The 16,938-nt window shown below is 37.6% G+C and overlaps 3 protein-coding genes across 3 annotated transcripts; 1 reads left to right on the top strand and 2 right to left on the bottom strand.

Annotated features, from left to right (window-relative positions):
- Window positions 1-432: 432 nt before the first annotated feature.
- Window positions 433-10,556, top strand: LOC115626367. Its single transcript, XM_030521721.1, has 4 exons — window positions 433-570; window positions 2,329-3,245; window positions 9,147-9,440; window positions 9,501-10,556. Exons 2-4 carry the CDS (start codon window positions 2,499-2,501, stop codon window positions 9,822-9,824), a joined length of 1,365 nt encoding a protein of 454 aa, XP_030377581.1. The 5' UTR covers window positions 433-570; window positions 2,329-2,498; the 3' UTR covers window positions 9,825-10,556.
- Window positions 10,557-13,488: 2,932 nt separating this feature from the next.
- Window positions 13,489-14,739, bottom strand: LOC115626432 (trimethyllysine dioxygenase, mitochondrial-like). The gene is made up of 2 exons (XM_030521806.1): window positions 14,455-14,739; window positions 13,489-14,396 (listed from the first exon to the last, which is right to left on the bottom strand). The coding sequence occupies exons 1-2, from the start codon at window positions 14,648-14,650 to the stop codon at window positions 13,489-13,491; spliced, it is 1,104 nt and encodes a 367-aa protein (XP_030377666.1). The 5' UTR covers window positions 14,651-14,739.
- Window positions 14,740-15,102: 363 nt separating this feature from the next.
- Window positions 15,103-16,371, bottom strand: LOC115626469 (trimethyllysine dioxygenase, mitochondrial-like). Its single transcript, XM_030521852.1, has 2 exons — window positions 16,148-16,371; window positions 15,103-16,088 (listed from the first exon to the last, which is right to left on the bottom strand). Exons 1-2 carry the CDS (start codon window positions 16,338-16,340, stop codon window positions 15,181-15,183), a joined length of 1,101 nt encoding a protein of 366 aa, XP_030377712.1. The 5' UTR covers window positions 16,341-16,371; the 3' UTR covers window positions 15,103-15,180.
- Window positions 16,372-16,938: the final 567 nt, after the last annotated feature.

The raw sequence follows: 16,938 nt of genomic DNA, 5'->3' as shown, positions 1-16,938 counted from the left end.
AATACAGTCAGAGTCTTCAGCTTTGCAGGATTTATGTTTAGGAACAGTTAAATTATTTCTCTGTTAAAGGACAAATATAACACAACAATTAAAAAAAACAAAATAGACTCGAAGGATATTTTAAATCCCTATTAGCTTTAAAAATTAATAAAACAAAAATATTGCAAAAGGCAGTTCCCCAAATTCGGTAATCTATTTTACTATTTATGTATTTAGAATTAGTAGTTCATAGTATCATTAATGTACGTCAATTAATTTGCATTAATTTTATAACATTTACCTTTATTTTGTCTGCAACTGTATGTGCGCTCTGCAATAAGCGATGTGTCTATCGAATGGCCAAACAGCTGTGCACAGCTCTCGACGTAATGCGTTAGGGTATGGGTAGCACTGGCAAAAGCAGAGCAAAGAAGAAGTTTCTTGTACGAGGCAGCGAAGAGCAGCTGCTGCCGACTAAAAATAAACCCAACTAATCTAGACTTTGTTGTGCAATTGCAATTAAACATTACAAGTGTACGCGCAACATTGTCCGCATTGTTGGTTGGTGTTTGGACGTTGGCACTGCTTGCTGTAAGCATTTTTTGTTAGAAAATTTCAAAAATTTGCATTGCCTGAGCGACGCGTGTGTGTATATGTGATGTGTGCCTGATAGTGATGCCCAGTGAATCACAAAAGTGACTACATTTTGAATTTGTGCGCTGCCGAAGCATACGGTTTTAATAAACCTCATAAAACTTAAAAACAATTGTAAAAAATAAAGTATTCTGTGTATGATAACATTTATGTAAAGTTTTTTTTATACAATTTGGCAGTCACTGTTTCTGCCGATCACGGTTTGGGGCACCACTGGCGTTTTTATTAGTTAGGTGATTATTTTTAATTCCGTTGTCGCTGCCGCGCCATTGTCGACTGCAAATTAAAACGCTGAAATCATCAACGGCCCGCAAGCTTTCAATTCAGTTTGACGGTAGCCATCGCATTTACCGTTAGTCGGTGAGCTAATCCTGGGCCGTAGCCAAAAGTTCTTCAACTAACACGCGCGCCAGTCTTGCCTTCCTTCCTACTTACCTTTTAACCTGACTACCTGCCTGCCAGCCTGCCTATTTGTTGTGCCTACGTGCAGCAGCAGCAACAATAACACAAATGCCAGTGTCGCTGTTGGAATCACCTTGAAGTGCCTGCCAAAAGGCAGCTGTGCTGTCGATTCTTTTCACTTCCTGTATTAGACAAACGGGACAACGTGCAAGTGTGTGTCTGTCTGTCTGCCTGTGCATATACTTGTTTATGCATGTATGCACATACATATGTGTGTTATCAACTTGCGCGCGTTTCTTTGATACGTGAGTGCGAATCTGCTGTAAATGTTTATATACATAACTTTGTTTATAATGTCTCGGCGGCAACATAATTGAGTGTGCTGCCTTTGTTGGTTCGCCGATAAAAATTTAATTGGTGTCGCTCGTTAATTGCACTTTGATCAATAAAAACAATCAATTAGACGCTAAACTGTCTTCAGAATTCCTCGCAAACTGTAATATATTGATGAACAAGAGTGCCACTAAAGTGTTAATTAATATTAAACAAACACTAATAATAGCATTTAGTATGAGTAGCAACAACTAATTAGCATGTTCAGCTGATAGCTACAATATTACAGCAGCTGTGCCTCTAAAACTGTAGTCAAAGACACTCGCAGAATTCGAAACTGTACTCTGTTGCTATGTTGTCAAAATATTAATATTATAAAATTTTTATTTAAGCCATGCATCATCTACCAAAAGTATTTATTCTACATTCTTTCGAAATTTGAGTTTTTATTGCATCATTTTCAATCAAATGTTGATTCCAAAGCAGCGACAACTGTGACTACACACAGTTATTTCTAAACTGTAAAGCTTGAGCTCCCACTTCCCAAAAATGGTATTGATTATAGGATTTAGGGATGTGTGCAATGCGTGAGGTGTGCATGAAATTCGTGATGCTTTTCCAATATTACTAACGACATTTAGATATGTGTGAATATTTAATGAATTTAGAATTATATTTTGGGTCTCTACAATCGATTTATGTCTATGAAATTGTATAGTATTTTTGCAAGTTAACGTGGTGGCTCTAAAACCAACACATAATCGTTTAACAGTTTGAGGAACTTCTTATTAGGTTTTTTTTTTGGCCTCCCAAACTGCTGTTAGTTGTTGTGCATTGTGCATGGCTTGCCAACAACAAGTCTTAATAAAAATTTAATGCGTTTGCATGTTGGCTACATTCAAATTATAAATGTCTCCCTCTCTCTTTCTGTCTCTCTCTCTCTCTCCCTCGCACATACAGCTCGTCGCGCAACACACACGCATCACGTGGCAGTCAGCAATAGCAGAAGCAGCAGCAGCAGCAACAAAAAACGACGGCCACAATTTTGTAGCTGAAAGTCACGCGCGCGACGCTCACGTTCAAGTTTACGCTCTCGCCCTCTCACTTTATTTTTGTTACGCTCAATCACAATGCTCTCACGACAGCAACTGATCAAAGCGACAGCCACAGCGGCAACAGCGACAGCGACGGCGTCGCCAAATGGGGATCAACTATATAAGTTCCTTAGGCAAATGAGCGGACCGACACGCAGCGTGACGTCATTATCAGAAGTAATAATAACAACAACAGAAACTACAGCAATACCAAAGCAATACGACCAACAAGAGCCGAGCGTATCTAGTCAAGCAACAGCAACAGCAGCAACATCTACGGCAACGTCAACGGCATCGAGCATAAATAACTTCAATGGAAACCTCAGTCATATTTCGCCTTTCTGTGGGAGCGGTTGCGGTCACGGTGAATCGAAGTCGAAATCGAAATTGAAGCAGCACGAAAAGCGCGAAACGTTCACACTGAGATTTTTAAGCAGCAATATCTTGCAGCAACATTTCGTCGGACTAGGAAACAATATTCAGCGTAACTTTCATACGCAGAAGGAGCAACAACAACAACGCAACGCAAAGTCTAGCAACCAGCCTGCAACTACAACAAAATTTGCCATGTCTTCACTGGCTGCCGAACCTCTGCAGGCGCATAAGCAGGCCGATGAAATGGCCGGTGGCAGCAACAATGCCAGTAACGCCAACAGCAACAACAACGGATTGGGCACATCCTGTCAGGAGGCCGGCACAACAACTACAACTGGCAAGCAGCCCTGCTTCAGTACCGGACTCGCCGAGATTTTGCAATTTATGGAGCTCATTGGAAATCTAAAGGTGAGTTTTGGCAGCCAATATGTGTCCAGATTGTAGCAACGAGAAAATAGCGTGAACCGTCCACATAATCATATGTTTTTTATCGATTTTTCCCAACCATACTGCCAGAGAAACAGAGAAAAATATACATAAGCAACCCACCACCCATATATACTCGTACGTATACATAATGTATATAAAACAAAATACTCACTGTTTTGATTCAGCGAAGAGAATAAGAAGAGCGAACTGGAAATGATTCAGAAACTCGCCGCTTAGCTTGCTCGTTAATACTACACTAGGCGTCGTAATAATCTGGACAAACACAAGTTTTTAAGTGTCAAGTGTTTGTTGCTCGTATTTTTGATTGTGAACATTTGAGGTGTCAGGATGTAATTAGTGAACGCTTTTTAAAGAGCTTAGTGTTGAAAAATTGCTTGTCTTCAATTAAGCTACAAGCTAATTGTGTTTCCCATGCAGATAGTAATTAGTATGCTCACGTATACGACATAATTGCCATGATTGTGCGCTTTTTTTTAATTTTTATTGTTCAGATAATATTCGGTTATGGCTGGGAGGATTTCATGAAAATCGCTTTATCAGCATTCTGTTGCCATTCCTGCTGTTGCTAATGAATTGAAACTTAAGCTGCCAATATAGAAACTCGTTTTTCTGGTCTTAAAAGGTACCCATATATGAATTGTTTGAAATTCTGGAAATATGATAATTATTATTCAGTTTTAAATTACAGTTTTTATGATTTGGTATCATATTAGATTAGTTTTATCTTAAGAGCACCAGATTACACCATTCCGCATTGCATTTTCCTGAAATTCATTGCTGATTTCTTATTATTTTCCATGTTCAGAACAAAAAATCTGTATCTTTGAAATTATGGCCAAATTTGATATATTTAGTCTTAAAAGCTAAGTTTTAAACTAACAGTTCATACTATTTGCCAGAAATCACACACTTTTCAACGTATTTGTGCCATATACTGTTGTTTATTCCAAACTTGATCTCTCAGCTCTCGTTCATCTTTGTTTTATTTATTCATTAATGATGTTTCAGTTTATTTTTTGTTTGCTCATAATCCATAGCACGGATCGCGTGACGCTGACGTTAGTTTTAGATATTTTTTCTCGCTATGTGGCATAGAGTGGAGGGCATGTGTGGGTCGTTGTCTTGCATCGCAGCGTTCAAGGCTTGCCATATGAGATTTAATTTGATGTTCAGACGACCGTGAAGAGCGTCATTTCTATGGTACTGGCGAGAAATTGTGTTTATACACAGAATATAAAATGTAATGTATAGTTTCGTAGAACAAATTTAGGTAAAACTAACTAATTTGCTATGCTGCTGATAATCTAAAAAGTTTCTTATCTTTTTCTAATTTTTGTGACGCATAGAAATTTAAATATTTCAATACTTAATTGTTGACTCATTAATTCGTCTAATTAAATATTTTAGTGGGCATTCAAATATATAGTACAGCACTATAAAAATTGATAATGTTCGCCCATTATTAAATAGGTTCCTCTTCCCACATGATTTTAAAAGTATTGTGAAAGTATTGTAGTATTATTTTAAATTGAATTGTTAATAAGTTCATTAAAGGTTACATTTTCCAAACAAAATTTTGAATCAAGACGCAGACTGTACCCAGTTGTAGTCGCCCCGTAACCCATATTTTTACTCGCTACAACAAAAAACAGAAACAGATATAAACAAAAGAATCCACACAAAGAAAAAACAATGCAAATTTCATTTGTTTTTCTTTTCGCTGTTTATTTTTCTAGCTATATTGTGTTCAAAAATTATTGTATAATTCTTACGACAGCCTCGAGAGTACGCTCCGATTCGCAGCAACTAAAGAGCTTTCATATAGTCGTTTGCCAAAAATATATACCAATAATATATTCATGCACAAGTAGATATAAACATAGATATATACAGATAAGTATACCTGCAGCAATTTTTAAAAATTGCTGTGCTGCTTTCGTTTTTGATTCGTTCAGATTTCTAATATAAAAGCTTCTAAGCATTTCTATGCAGCTATAACTCGATTGCCGCTGGATATCATTTTGGATTACTCTAAACAAATAACAGCTGTTGCTGCAAACAACAAAGTAATATTAAGCTGAAACAAATAAAGCAGCCGTCCGTCTTCTATGTGCCGTTGTCTGGCCAGTTAGCTATCTAATCAGCAAAACTAGCCAACATGGCTATATAAACATAGATAACTGGCAGGCTTCCACTGCCACTTCTACGATTGTTACACATTCGAACGGTTTCATTTATTGCTGATTCGATATCGGCACACACGTTTGACTGCCATAAAAAACCTTGGCGATTTTTACTTAATAAATTCATGTTCGTAAAACTTAATTGTTATTCAAACATATGCAACAATAATTTAGACAATGATTCTGGAAATGGAACTAGGTTTTAGGGTACCCGACAAATCTTACAATTTTAGAATTGCTTGTGTTAATTCAATGAATCTTTAATGCTGTTATTGTAGTTGATCTTACAAACTAGAACTAAGTCTAAGTTCACAATATGAAATTAATTGAAATGCCTCTTCGTTTATAATCCTCGTATTTAAGTTTTGGATTTAATTAGTCACTTGTTCTTTTGATACGATTTGTAAATAGTATTTAGGAAACAATAACCACTTGTGTAAAGAAATACGCCGCTTTGAAAAAATAGTATCCATCTCTAAGCAGCTTATTAGTCTTCTCTTCTCGTGCTAGTTATTATTCATGTAGTTTAGTCTCCTTAGCCTTACATAAGAGTCCGCAGGTAATGTCTTCCCTAATGCCCTCACTAGTCTGAAAGCTCGACTTTATTGATTTTTAAAGGAATTCTTATAAATTAATCCCAATCTCTGCTTTTGAATCCCCTTAATCTAACAGCAGAGTTCGCTAGTAACATTTTTCTGATTGTTATATTTCTTTGCAAACTATCTAAAAGGATGTCCTACATGTGTTAATTTTCTTAAGAAGCTATATCTAGATCTATAATAGAAGCTACTTGTATAATCGTAATATTCGAATGGGGATTATTTAGCGAATATCCACAAATGTTATTTAAAAACTAATTCAGTAAAGTGTTTCACCTCCGACATTGGAGGAGACATGCATTGTTGTTGGAAACAAAAAAACTTGGCGTTAAATCCGGAATGTCGCGTCGTTATCGGCGCAATTGTAATTCGAGCAGACGCTGACAGAATTGCTTGGTTTTGAATTATCATGCAATGAATAGAGTGTTGGGTTCGAGTCCGATGCATGCTCGTGAATTGTATAATCCCAGCAATTTTTTTTTGTTATTCCACTGATAGTCGAAAGAAAACAAATAAAACTGGTGCGCCATAAACAATTAAATGTGAAACGAAAAAACGCTGAGAAGGCAAAGTTCCAAATGCCTCACGTGAGCTAATAAAATGATTTTTTGCTGTCTAGAAATACAGAAATACAATTTAGCAAAATATTAGCGAAATTTCTGACTATATAGCACGTATATATACAATATTTAGTATATATGTACATATATAGCTGACAAAATGGGGGAGAGAGAAAGCGAGAACGTGCGCTAAAATATTGGCAAAATATTAGAGAAAAAAACGCATCTTGTGACTCTGATCTTAACCTTCACATTGTAGACGTAATAAGCACAATGCCCTGGTATATAGATATGTACAGATATACTTTCAATGTCGGGTACCTCTCGCGGTCTGACCCGCAGAAAATGGTAATAGCCAAGCACCTATTCTATTTTCCTCGAGCTATTCATAATAGAAGCACAGGCAGGCACAAGACGAGTAGTAGTTGTCTAAAATTTCCATAACTATTGAGCTACAAATAAATTATACAGAACATTTTGCTGTCTTCTATAATTCAAAACAACTTCTATAGCTTAATTAAATTCTTAAGAAACCCTTTTACATGAAATATATTTTTTCTCAGCGACATCCCGGGCTTGCCTATTGTATTTTTTCGTATTGACTTTATTTCCAAGCTGTACGAGGACAGTTATTAAATGGTTTCAGTTTTCTGACTGAAAGTTTATAAATATTCTTCATTAACTTCATGTTAGGCAGCCAAAGTAAAAGTTACCCTCTGCGCTATCTGCAGATATAGCCTTGAATGCAGACGAATCAGAATTTTTACCCAAATACCAACCAGACAGAACTTTGACTTTGAAAAAATAATAAATGGCGATAACAAAGGTAAACAAATCATTCAAAGGTAAACAAATAAGTCAGATAAATTAACATTTCTTTTGTGAGTAAAAGTGTCTCTCTCTCTGCAAAATCACCAAAAACAAGTTTTGTTGCGTTGAATGAACAGTTATTTTATGCACATCCAGTGAAAATTCAAACTAAATCTCTTTGCCCAGCAGTCTCGTAGAGTTATTTCGAAAGATTCAAAATAGCAGAAGATTTCTTAGATAACTGATTGATAAGCTTGTGGATTTGACGAAACCAAAGAATGAGCATTGTTTGGTATAGTCTAGCTTAGCAGCAAGTACTTATGCTCATGAAAGAAGAACATTTTCGAACTCGTAATATTGGAATTTGGAAAGTAGATTTGTTCAGCAAAAGCTATTCATCTAGGTCTACTGTAAAAAGAAGCTCTAACAACCTAAAGTTTAGATTCTAAACAATTGCAAATAAATTAGAAGTATTATAAAAAAAGCTGCTTAAAAATTGCATTATTTTTGTGAAATATTTCTGTTTTATTCTTCATCTCATTGTTGAAAAGGCTATCCAACGCTTACGAGAGCATATTTAATTTATCTTACTGTATTAAGTTACAATGCAAGCTTTTCGGTCTGGTTTAGTTATTATGAGTTTGTTATATGACTGCTATATAGTATGTACGATATGATAAAGAAAAATTGATATAATCCAAAAGCTGATTGATGTTCGCACGTTTATTGAGCTGCAAATCGCAAAACTTATCTCTCGTTTGCATAGAAATGAAAGTTAAGGTTGGGTAATGTATTGATAAGACAAACAATAGCTGCGGGACATGACGTGACTTTCATTCGGTTACAAGCAGCCAAAATCGACTGATAATATTGCTGATTAGTTGTATTTTATAAACTCTGCCTTGCACGCGCTGCCAATTTAATTAAGACTGCACAGAAAATCTATATACTCGTACACATAAATGAAAGTACAGGAAGAAAATGCCAGAACCAACGAGAAGGTGAATTGCAACAGCTGGCCTACAAGTTTTTCGCATACTCTTCTTAGACCTTGTTTACCGTTGCGAGCTATAAATAACAATCGGCGACACTGCTTAGTTTATTGATCAAATAGAATGACGACGACCTCCATGCGCGCACAAAAGTTTAAGTTGAAGGCCCCCCGTTAGGGTGCAGGCGTAATACCAATAACAAAATCAAAGACGTCACTCAAAGTTGGGAAAACAAAATCACGACAACAATTTAAACTCTTAATATACTATATATAGAAAACGCAGTCTCAGATTAAAGTAGCTGTAAGGAATCTATTATACTATGCCCAGTGGATTAAACAAATAGAAACAAACAAGCTAGACAAGATATTCAATAACTAGAGTCGCCATTGTTTCTATGGCAGCTGCTGAAAATAATGAGGCTATCTGTAGTATCAAATAAACTTGGTGCGCATTTTGGATAAGACAAATAAATATGCCATATTTTGAGTCTCCAACTGGTACGGTTCAAAAGATATTGACAGTCAGACAGACAGACAGCGCACTCCGCTGGCTATGTTGAGTAGAAGTGGTTGCCTTTGTAATTATTTCATATCTCTATAGCCTACGTTTTAATTAGACAGAGAGCATGTCAGCATTACGCAAGGCTCATTATTCAATAAATTATGCAAATGGCGATATAACAACCCCGTAATTATTTCTTATCCTCTTACAGCACACCAAACGTACTGGCTGGGTGTTGCGCGATGTCAACGATTGCGAATCCATTTCGGGTCACATGTATCGCATGAGTATGCTCACATTTCTGCTGGACGGCAGCGAGGGTCTGAACCAAATACGCTGCATGGAACTGGCGCTAGTTCACGATCTGGCCGAGAGTCTAGTGGGTGATATTACGCCCTTCTGTGGTGTATCCAAGGAGGAGAAGCGGGCGATGGAATTCAAAGCCATGGAGGATATATGCAAATTGATAGAGCCACGTGGCAAGCGCATTATGGAGCTGTTTGAGGTAAGTAATTGGTTTTTAAATAGTACCGCATTCTCTAAATATCATTTGATTGTATTGCAGGAGTACGAGCACGCAGAAAGTGCAGAGTCCAAGTTTGTCAAGGACCTGGATCGTCTGGATATGGTTATGCAGGCGTTCGAGTATGAGAAACGCGACAATTGTTTGCTTAAGCATCAGGAATTCTTTGATTCCACTGAGGGAAAGTTTAATCATCCGTTTGTCAAGAAGCTCGTCAATGAGATCTATGAGCAGCGTCAGGTATTGGCCAAGGCCAAGGGTGCTACGCCGCCCCCAGCCATTGAAGTGCCGAATATGGAGGCGCCAGCGGCGGCCCCTAAGTCGCCCACAAAACTAGTTAATGGGCATGGTGGTGTATCGAGTTGAGCATGAAGTTGTAGCTACTATTACGTTAAAATTGTATATCTAGGTTAGTGTCTAGTTCTGACAGCACATCTTCATGCACACACACGTACATATATACACACATACATGCAAGACACGCTTCTAATTTATAAGCCTAAACTAACAAATTGTTACATTTTAAGCCTACCTCGACACGCTCATAGTTAGTACGGATATATGCGGATATATGTATGTATATACGAGCATATGTATATCTCTTTAATTTATTGAACCCAAATCAAATCAGAAATTTTTAAATAACACACGTCGCGTCGTGTCGTCTAAAATTTGTTAACAACTTTTGTTTAGTTACAATTTTAACTATTTTAAGCAAAAAGTTCTCTGGATGTCGTCTTAGCTAAATATTGTACATAATGAAACAAAAAACTGTACGTTAGTTAATTAGTTTTATCAAATGATAAACAAAATATTTTAATGTTCATGAAACAGTGCGTCAATCGGATGCAAATAACATTTTATTTAGTGTGCAGCCTCGATATCAAGCTATTTATGTAAAACTAATAATACAGATATGTAATTTTAATTGTAATTGAGTAATTGTTTCGTCAAGTGCTTAGAAATTCGACTTCATTTGTAATTGTTGAATATTTTAATTGAAAATTTGTAAAACGTATTGGAAAATGTAACGAACACACACAAAAAAAACTACAACATTAAAAATATATTAAGGCAATATGATAAGGTCACAAGTAAAAGTGGCTAAAAGACAGAAAATACTTTTTTTTCATTTAAATATGGGAATTTCGAATTTGTGCTGGTTTGTTGAAGCTGCTTGTTTCTATTTCATAATTGTTCGTACTGCTTAGTAGTTATACTTATTTCCTAGTTTAGATATTCTCTCTTGCTGTGGAAGTTAAAAGTTCAAGGCATGACGAGGATATTTCCTGGATATTTGTATTTCCAAAACGCAACTATGCAGGACTCCTGCGAATTCTGTATTAGTTTAAGTTAAAATTTCTCAATAGCACGAACTTAATTGGACAACCCATTAACACCAAGAAAGTTCTGTAGGTACTATTCCAGGATACTGGAAAACTATGACGAGTTGGAAGAAATTCATATAGGAAATTGAAATAGACAAGTCCAACAGTGTAGCTGTGGTTCCGGAAAGAAAGATTTAAACTCTCAAACTAAATTTCCAACCTCTCCGCAAAGTTAGTAAATGAGAAATGGTCCAGTATAATTAATAAATTATTATTTTTATCAATCAATTTGCATTAAACTAATGAATCAAAGACACTAATATACCTTATTGAAATGCTTAAATGAAGATTTAAGCTACAGTCAGGCGTGCCGATAAATTGTGGCAAAATTTGATTTGCAGTAGTAGTATGATCTCAAACTATATTTTCCTTATTAGTTTTAATTCCAATAACTCTTACACACACTAATTCTCAAAGCAACACACACAGAACACTCGATCCAGTTCCCATGAACTGGATCTCGCTCACACAGGGCTGATACCACGATCACACCCACACTGGTCACACTATGCGCGCGCCATTCAAAGACGTTTACTTAATTAATTATTCTCCGACAATTACAATATTATTCAAATAAGAGTCTGCATGAGAGTCTAATTAGCTGACTACGTAACTACGCCTCTCACGTATGGCAGGAGAGCTGATTTACTGTTAGGATTTTTTACTTTTTGCCTTTACTGCTGCGTTCTTACAGAGAGCATTCTGCCGGCAGCTACAATACAAGGCTTAGTTTTACTCGATCTGTTGAACGCGTCGCGCCGTCGGTCATTGGAGTTGGCGAAAACTCCTACAAAACGTGTAGTAAATAGTTTAAATGCTAGTAATATGTACATATTAGTTATTATTAGTTATATGTACATAATAAGTTGTGTGCGAAATGTGTATAATATACACATATTATTATGTTTTATGGCTTTGCTTTTTAATGCGAAAAAGGCGCGCGAATTGCACGCGGTATACATATTTTTTTCTATGTATGTATGCGTGTGTGTCTTTTTCATTGCAATTTGATGGCGCAGTGCCTCAGTTTTTGTTTTGTTTTTTAAGTGGTAATAATTGTGTTTTAATTAATTAAAGTTATCCAATTTTCGAAAAAGCTGCGAACGCGCTTTTTATTTAAATCTGAAATTAATACAATTTCCAAATATTCTGCAACGCATGAAATGCGCAAACACGCAGTACGCCTCTCACGTATGGCAGGCGCGTGAGCTGATTTACCGTTGACTTTTTATATTTCGCCTTTACTTTTGCATTCTTAGAGAGAGCATTCTGCCGGCAGCTGCAATGCAAGCAAGGCTTAGTTTTGCTCGATCTGTTGAACGCGTCGCGCCGGCGGTCATTGGAGTTGCCGAAAACTCTTAGAAAACGCGTAGTAAATAGTTCAAATATTAGTAATATCAACATATTAGTTATTTTTAGTTATATGTGCATATTAAGTTGAGTGCGAAATGTGCATAATAAGCACATATTATTATGTTTTATGGCTATGCTTTTTAATGCGAAAATGGCGCGCGAATTGCGTGCGGTATACATATTTTTTCTATGTGTGTGTGTATGTGTGTTCGTCATTACAATTAAATTTCACAGTGCCCCAATTTTTGTTTTGTTTTTTAAGTGGTAATAATTGTGTTTTAATTAATTAAAGTTATCCAATTTTGGAAAAAGCTGCGTACGCGCTTTTTATTTAAATCCGAAATTAATAAATACCTAATGTGTAAATACGTAATAGGAAGAAAAAGTTCATAGGTGGTGCAGCTAACAATTAAATATTCATAGAAAAGCCGCTATGAGGCGCTTAAGTCCAAAAGGTGATTTTCCGTTATGATTTTTGATTCTTTCCCTTTACTTCTAAATTCTTCAGGAGAGCCACCTGCTGGTAGTTGCAAATTGCAATGCAAGGCTCAGTTTTGCTCGATCTGTTGAAAGCGTCGCGCCGTCGGTCAATGGGGTTGACGAAAACTCTTAGAAAAAGTGTGTGATTGCAATTTAATTGCGTAGTGCCTCAATTTTTGTTTTGTTTTTTAAGTGGTATTAATTGTGATTTAAATAATAAAAGTTTTCCAATTTCGATATGTTTGTAAATGTAAGTAAAATAATAAATGTAAATGTTATTACTCCATAATAAATAATTTTTACTTTTCAAATTATTATTTGACTGCGTGCTTTAACATACATACATGTAAACATAACATTTCATGTGTGCATAACATAAGTCTCTCAATTGGCATTAAAATTAGCAGACAGAATGTTACCATAACATAACAGTACATCTATGTTGTGTACATAAGGAGAAAGAAAACTCAGTTTGCTTTTGTTTGGTTTTTGCCAAGTAAAGAAATTTAATTAATAATAAAAGTTACAATTAACTTAATTAATTAACGACTGTAAAATTCTCTGAAGTTGCTATTCAGTTCGCTTGAATTGATCCCCTTTTAGACCAGGTTCCGTTATTTAAAACGCGCTCCTCATCTCAACTGGAAACTTCAGCTGACTAAGAACTGAGTGTCTGGAGATGATATCGAATTCTAATTGAGAATAGATAAGAATTAATAGCGTAGTTAATCAGTTATAAACTTCTCTATTTGTATTCATCCGTTTCACAACAAAATTGGCAGGATATGTGGGTGAAATAAAAAATCAGCCTATTCGATAATACCCAGTACTCGGGCCTTGCTCACGAAATCGGTTCTTTGCACGTACGCGCCGCTCATAGTACGCTGGCCTGTATATGCCATCCGGCCGTGCAGTACTCGCCAGTTATCGAATATCACAATAGTGCCCGGGCTCAGCTTTAGCTGCCACTGGTTCGCCTCCTCGCGAATAAGTTCGAGCAGGGCGCGTAGGCTTCCATGAAAATTTGCCATTTCCGATTGGGGTAGAGTGTCCATTATAGCTCGATCGTACTCATTGACGCGTATTTGCACGAATTCTCCGGTTACCGGATCGGTCTTTATAATGGGTGCCGTGTGACGATGGTGCTGTCCCGGTTCAATGTACTCGGCGGGCACTTGGACACGGCACAGTAACTCATATGCCTTAGGATTTTCGCGCTTTAGTTCCTGAACAACATGCAGGCCATCCACGAAGAAATTCTCTCCACCCTCACCATTCACATGTTCGATGCAGTGCAGAGCCTGCAAGCCTGCTGCATCACAAAAGTACGTATTATCCGTATGGGAGCCTAAGTAGAGCTTTGTGTAGGCCGTATCGGCATGATCCTTGCGATCCCCAAACGTCCAAAGCTCACCGAAAAAGGTTTTCATGATGGGAAATACGCGGCGTATGGCTAATTCCGTCATTGTGGGTGTCGGCGGCACCTCATTAATAAAGGCGATACCATAGCGTACCAGAGAAGTAACCAACGACTTGACCACGTCATCGTTATTGATCAGCGCAGACAAAGAGAAGCACAAGTTCTGTTCGTGCTTTAGAATAGTGCTACGATTCCAAGGGGTGTAGATTGTGGAGCTCGTACGACGGCTTATCAGCGCATCCAGCTGGGAGTTATAGATGTTGTCGATGTCGTAGTTGGCTTTATGACCATCGCTCCCTGAAATGAACTACATTGTTAAGAGATTGTGTTCGATTGTTGATATTTCTTTACTCACACTCCACCAACAACAACGCCTGATCCGATTTATAACTGAGCTTCAAAGCCTTTACAGCTGCTGGCAGATCGAAAAGATTATAGCGTCGCTGTTTTGTATCCGCATCCACACACTCCACACAACGGCAATGGTATCGGAGCCAAAATTCATCAACCTCCAGAATTTTTCCCGTCTTTGGATGCTTTAGTGAAATCATATTTAAATGCTTTGCAAAAAAATACCACGATACGACTGATTTGAACGGCGCTCGACGGCTAACTAAGCTGCTGTTTGTCAAGAACTCATTTATTATTAGTACGGAATGAGCATCGATCTTGACGTGTGCATAGGGAGATAAGCTCATTAGATGAGTGCGGTCGGGTAAACAAGAAATACACCACTATCAATAAAGACTGAAAATGAATGAACGAAACATCTGTGATTATAATCACGTATAGTTTGTTCGAATTACCCTTTTAATGTTACCATTGAAATGATTCCATTTCTTCAAATTTAAATTACATTAACGAAAAAATATATTTTTGTCAATTAATTAAGGTAGTATTACTTACAATAAGAAAAAAGTTGATCGCCTCAAGTCAAACAAGAATACCTAATACCTGTCTGTTTATATAAGTACCAGCTTTCAATTAAGCCATACCTGTTATTAATCCAAAAGGATCTTCTTTGATTAATTTCACATCCGCTTTTTTCACATAACAACAATTTACAAAATGTCTGAACTGCTCATTCAATGATACCCAGCACTCGTGCCTTGCTCATGAAATCGGTTCTTAATACATAGGCCCCTGTAATGGTACGCTCGCCTTTATAAGCGAGACGGCCATGGACCAATCGCCAATTGTCAAAGATCGCAATGGTACCAGGGCTGAGCAGAGCCATCCACCGATTTGCCTCATCCTTGATTATCTTCAGCAGGGCACGCATACTGGCATAAAAGTCGGCCATTTCCGATTGTGGCAGTGTGTTTATCATGCCACGATCGCAAACATTGAAGCTCAGCTGCACAAATTCGCCAGTTACTGGATCGGTCCTTATAATAGGTGCAGTGTAGGAATGATGCTGTCCTGGTTCCAAATACTCCGCAGCCACTTGAGCGCGACAGAGTAACTCGTAGGCCTTTGGATTTTGTCGCTTTAGTTCCTGGACAACATGCAGACCATCCACAAAAAAATACTCTCCGCCCTCTCGATTTACATGCTCGGTACAGTGCAGAGCCAGCAGGCCTGCTGCATCACAAAAAAATGTATTATCCGTGTGTGGATGCCTATAGGGCATCGTGGTGGGCGTGCCTTCAGGATCTTTAACATCGCTGTCGGTCCAAAGTTCTCCGAAAATTGTCTTCATAATGGGAAACACGCGACGTATGACTAGTTCCGTCATTGTGGACGTGGCCGGCACCTCATCAATAAAGGCAACACCATAGCGTACCAGAGAGGTCACCAAGGACTTGACCACATCGTCGTTATTGATCAGCGCAGACAAAGGGAAGCGCAAATCCTTCTCATGCCTCTTTATAACGCTACGTGTCCAGGGTGTGTGGACTGTGGAGTTTAAACGACGATGAAGCAGCGCATCCAGCTGGGAATTAAAGATGTTGTCGATGTCGTAGCTGGCTTTATGACCATCGCTCCCTAAAAATGCTGGACATTGAAAGAATATTGCGTTTGATTGTTGATACTTCTTTACTTACATTCCACCAACAATTGTTGTTCCGACTTATAGCTCAGTTTCGAAGCCTTTACAGCAGCTGGAAGATCGAAAAGATTATAACGTCGCTGCTGCGTATCGACATCCACACAATCCACACAGCGGCAGTGATATCGTAACCAGAAATCATCAACCTCTAGAATTTGCCCCGTTTTCGGATGCTTTAGCTCAATCATGTTAAGATGTTTTGCACAAATACCACGACTCGTTTGATTAAAGCGGCGCTCAACGACTGGCTAGCTGCTGGGCGGCTTAGATGCTTTTCACCAAAACTCGGTTGTTATCAGTCGTAAATGAACATCGAACCTGACGTGTCCATAAGGGGGCTTATCTTATATAATGTGGTATGATGAGGTATGATGGATGGGCTGATAAATAAACATTTTCCAGAGGCACACTACTGTCAAAACAAATTGGAAATGTGAGACCAAACATACTAATAACATTAAGTTCAATATTATTTATTGTTTGTGACCTGTGAGGTTACCAGCTTTCATTCATGTTGCAAGTTCTTTTAATAATATTGCGTTTTTATTTTGTTAAAAATTTTTTCTTTTTCTTGGGGGGTTTTTGAAGCTTTAACTTGTGCAGGAGATGCAGTTTCTAAGCAACTTCTGTCACTGCCATATTGTTTGGTTACTTAATCTGGACATTTCAGTTCATTCGATATTTCAATTGCTTTGCAATTGGCAGAAGCTCTTACCTGGGGACACGGTATTGGTCTCTTTTTGGTGGCATATATCTAAGCTGAATTCTTCGATGACTACAACATTT

Source organism: Scaptodrosophila lebanonensis, unplaced genomic scaffold (assembly GCF_003285725.1).
Source record: "Scaptodrosophila lebanonensis strain 11010-0011.00,11010-0021.00 unplaced genomic scaffold, SlebRS2 tig00000085-arrow-pilon, whole genome shotgun sequence".
Classification (NCBI taxonomy): domain Eukaryota; kingdom Metazoa; phylum Arthropoda; class Insecta; order Diptera; family Drosophilidae; genus Scaptodrosophila; species Scaptodrosophila lebanonensis.
The sequence above is the reverse complement of the archived record's forward strand: the minus strand, read 5'-3'. Positions and strand labels throughout refer to the sequence as shown.

Excerpts from the sequence above, each read along its gene's own strand:
- LOC115626367 (XM_030521721.1), top strand. The coding sequence starts at position 2,499 with ATGCTCTCACGACAGCAACTGATCAAAGCGACAGCCACAGCGGCAACA. Across the intron at positions 3,246-9,146 it reads AGCTCATTGGAAATCTAAAG|CACACCAAACGTACTGGCTG; the intron begins GTGAGTTTTGGC and ends ATCCTCTTACAG. Across the intron at positions 9,441-9,500 it reads GCATTATGGAGCTGTTTGAG|GAGTACGAGCACGCAGAAAG; the intron begins GTAAGTAATTGG and ends ATTGTATTGCAG.
- LOC115626432 (XM_030521806.1), bottom strand. The coding sequence starts at position 14,650 with ATGATTTCACTAAAGCATCCAAAGACGGGAAAAATTCTGGAGGTTGAT. Across the intron at positions 14,397-14,454 it reads GGCGTTGTTGTTGGTGGAGT|GGAGCGATGGTCATAAAGCC; the intron begins GTGAGTAAAGAA and ends AGTTCATTTCAG.
- LOC115626469 (XM_030521852.1), bottom strand. The coding sequence starts at position 16,340 with ATGATTGAGCTAAAGCATCCGAAAACGGGGCAAATTCTAGAGGTTGAT. Across the intron at positions 16,089-16,147 it reads ACAACAATTGTTGGTGGAAT|GGAGCGATGGTCATAAAGCC; the intron begins GTAAGTAAAGAA and ends CAGCATTTTTAG.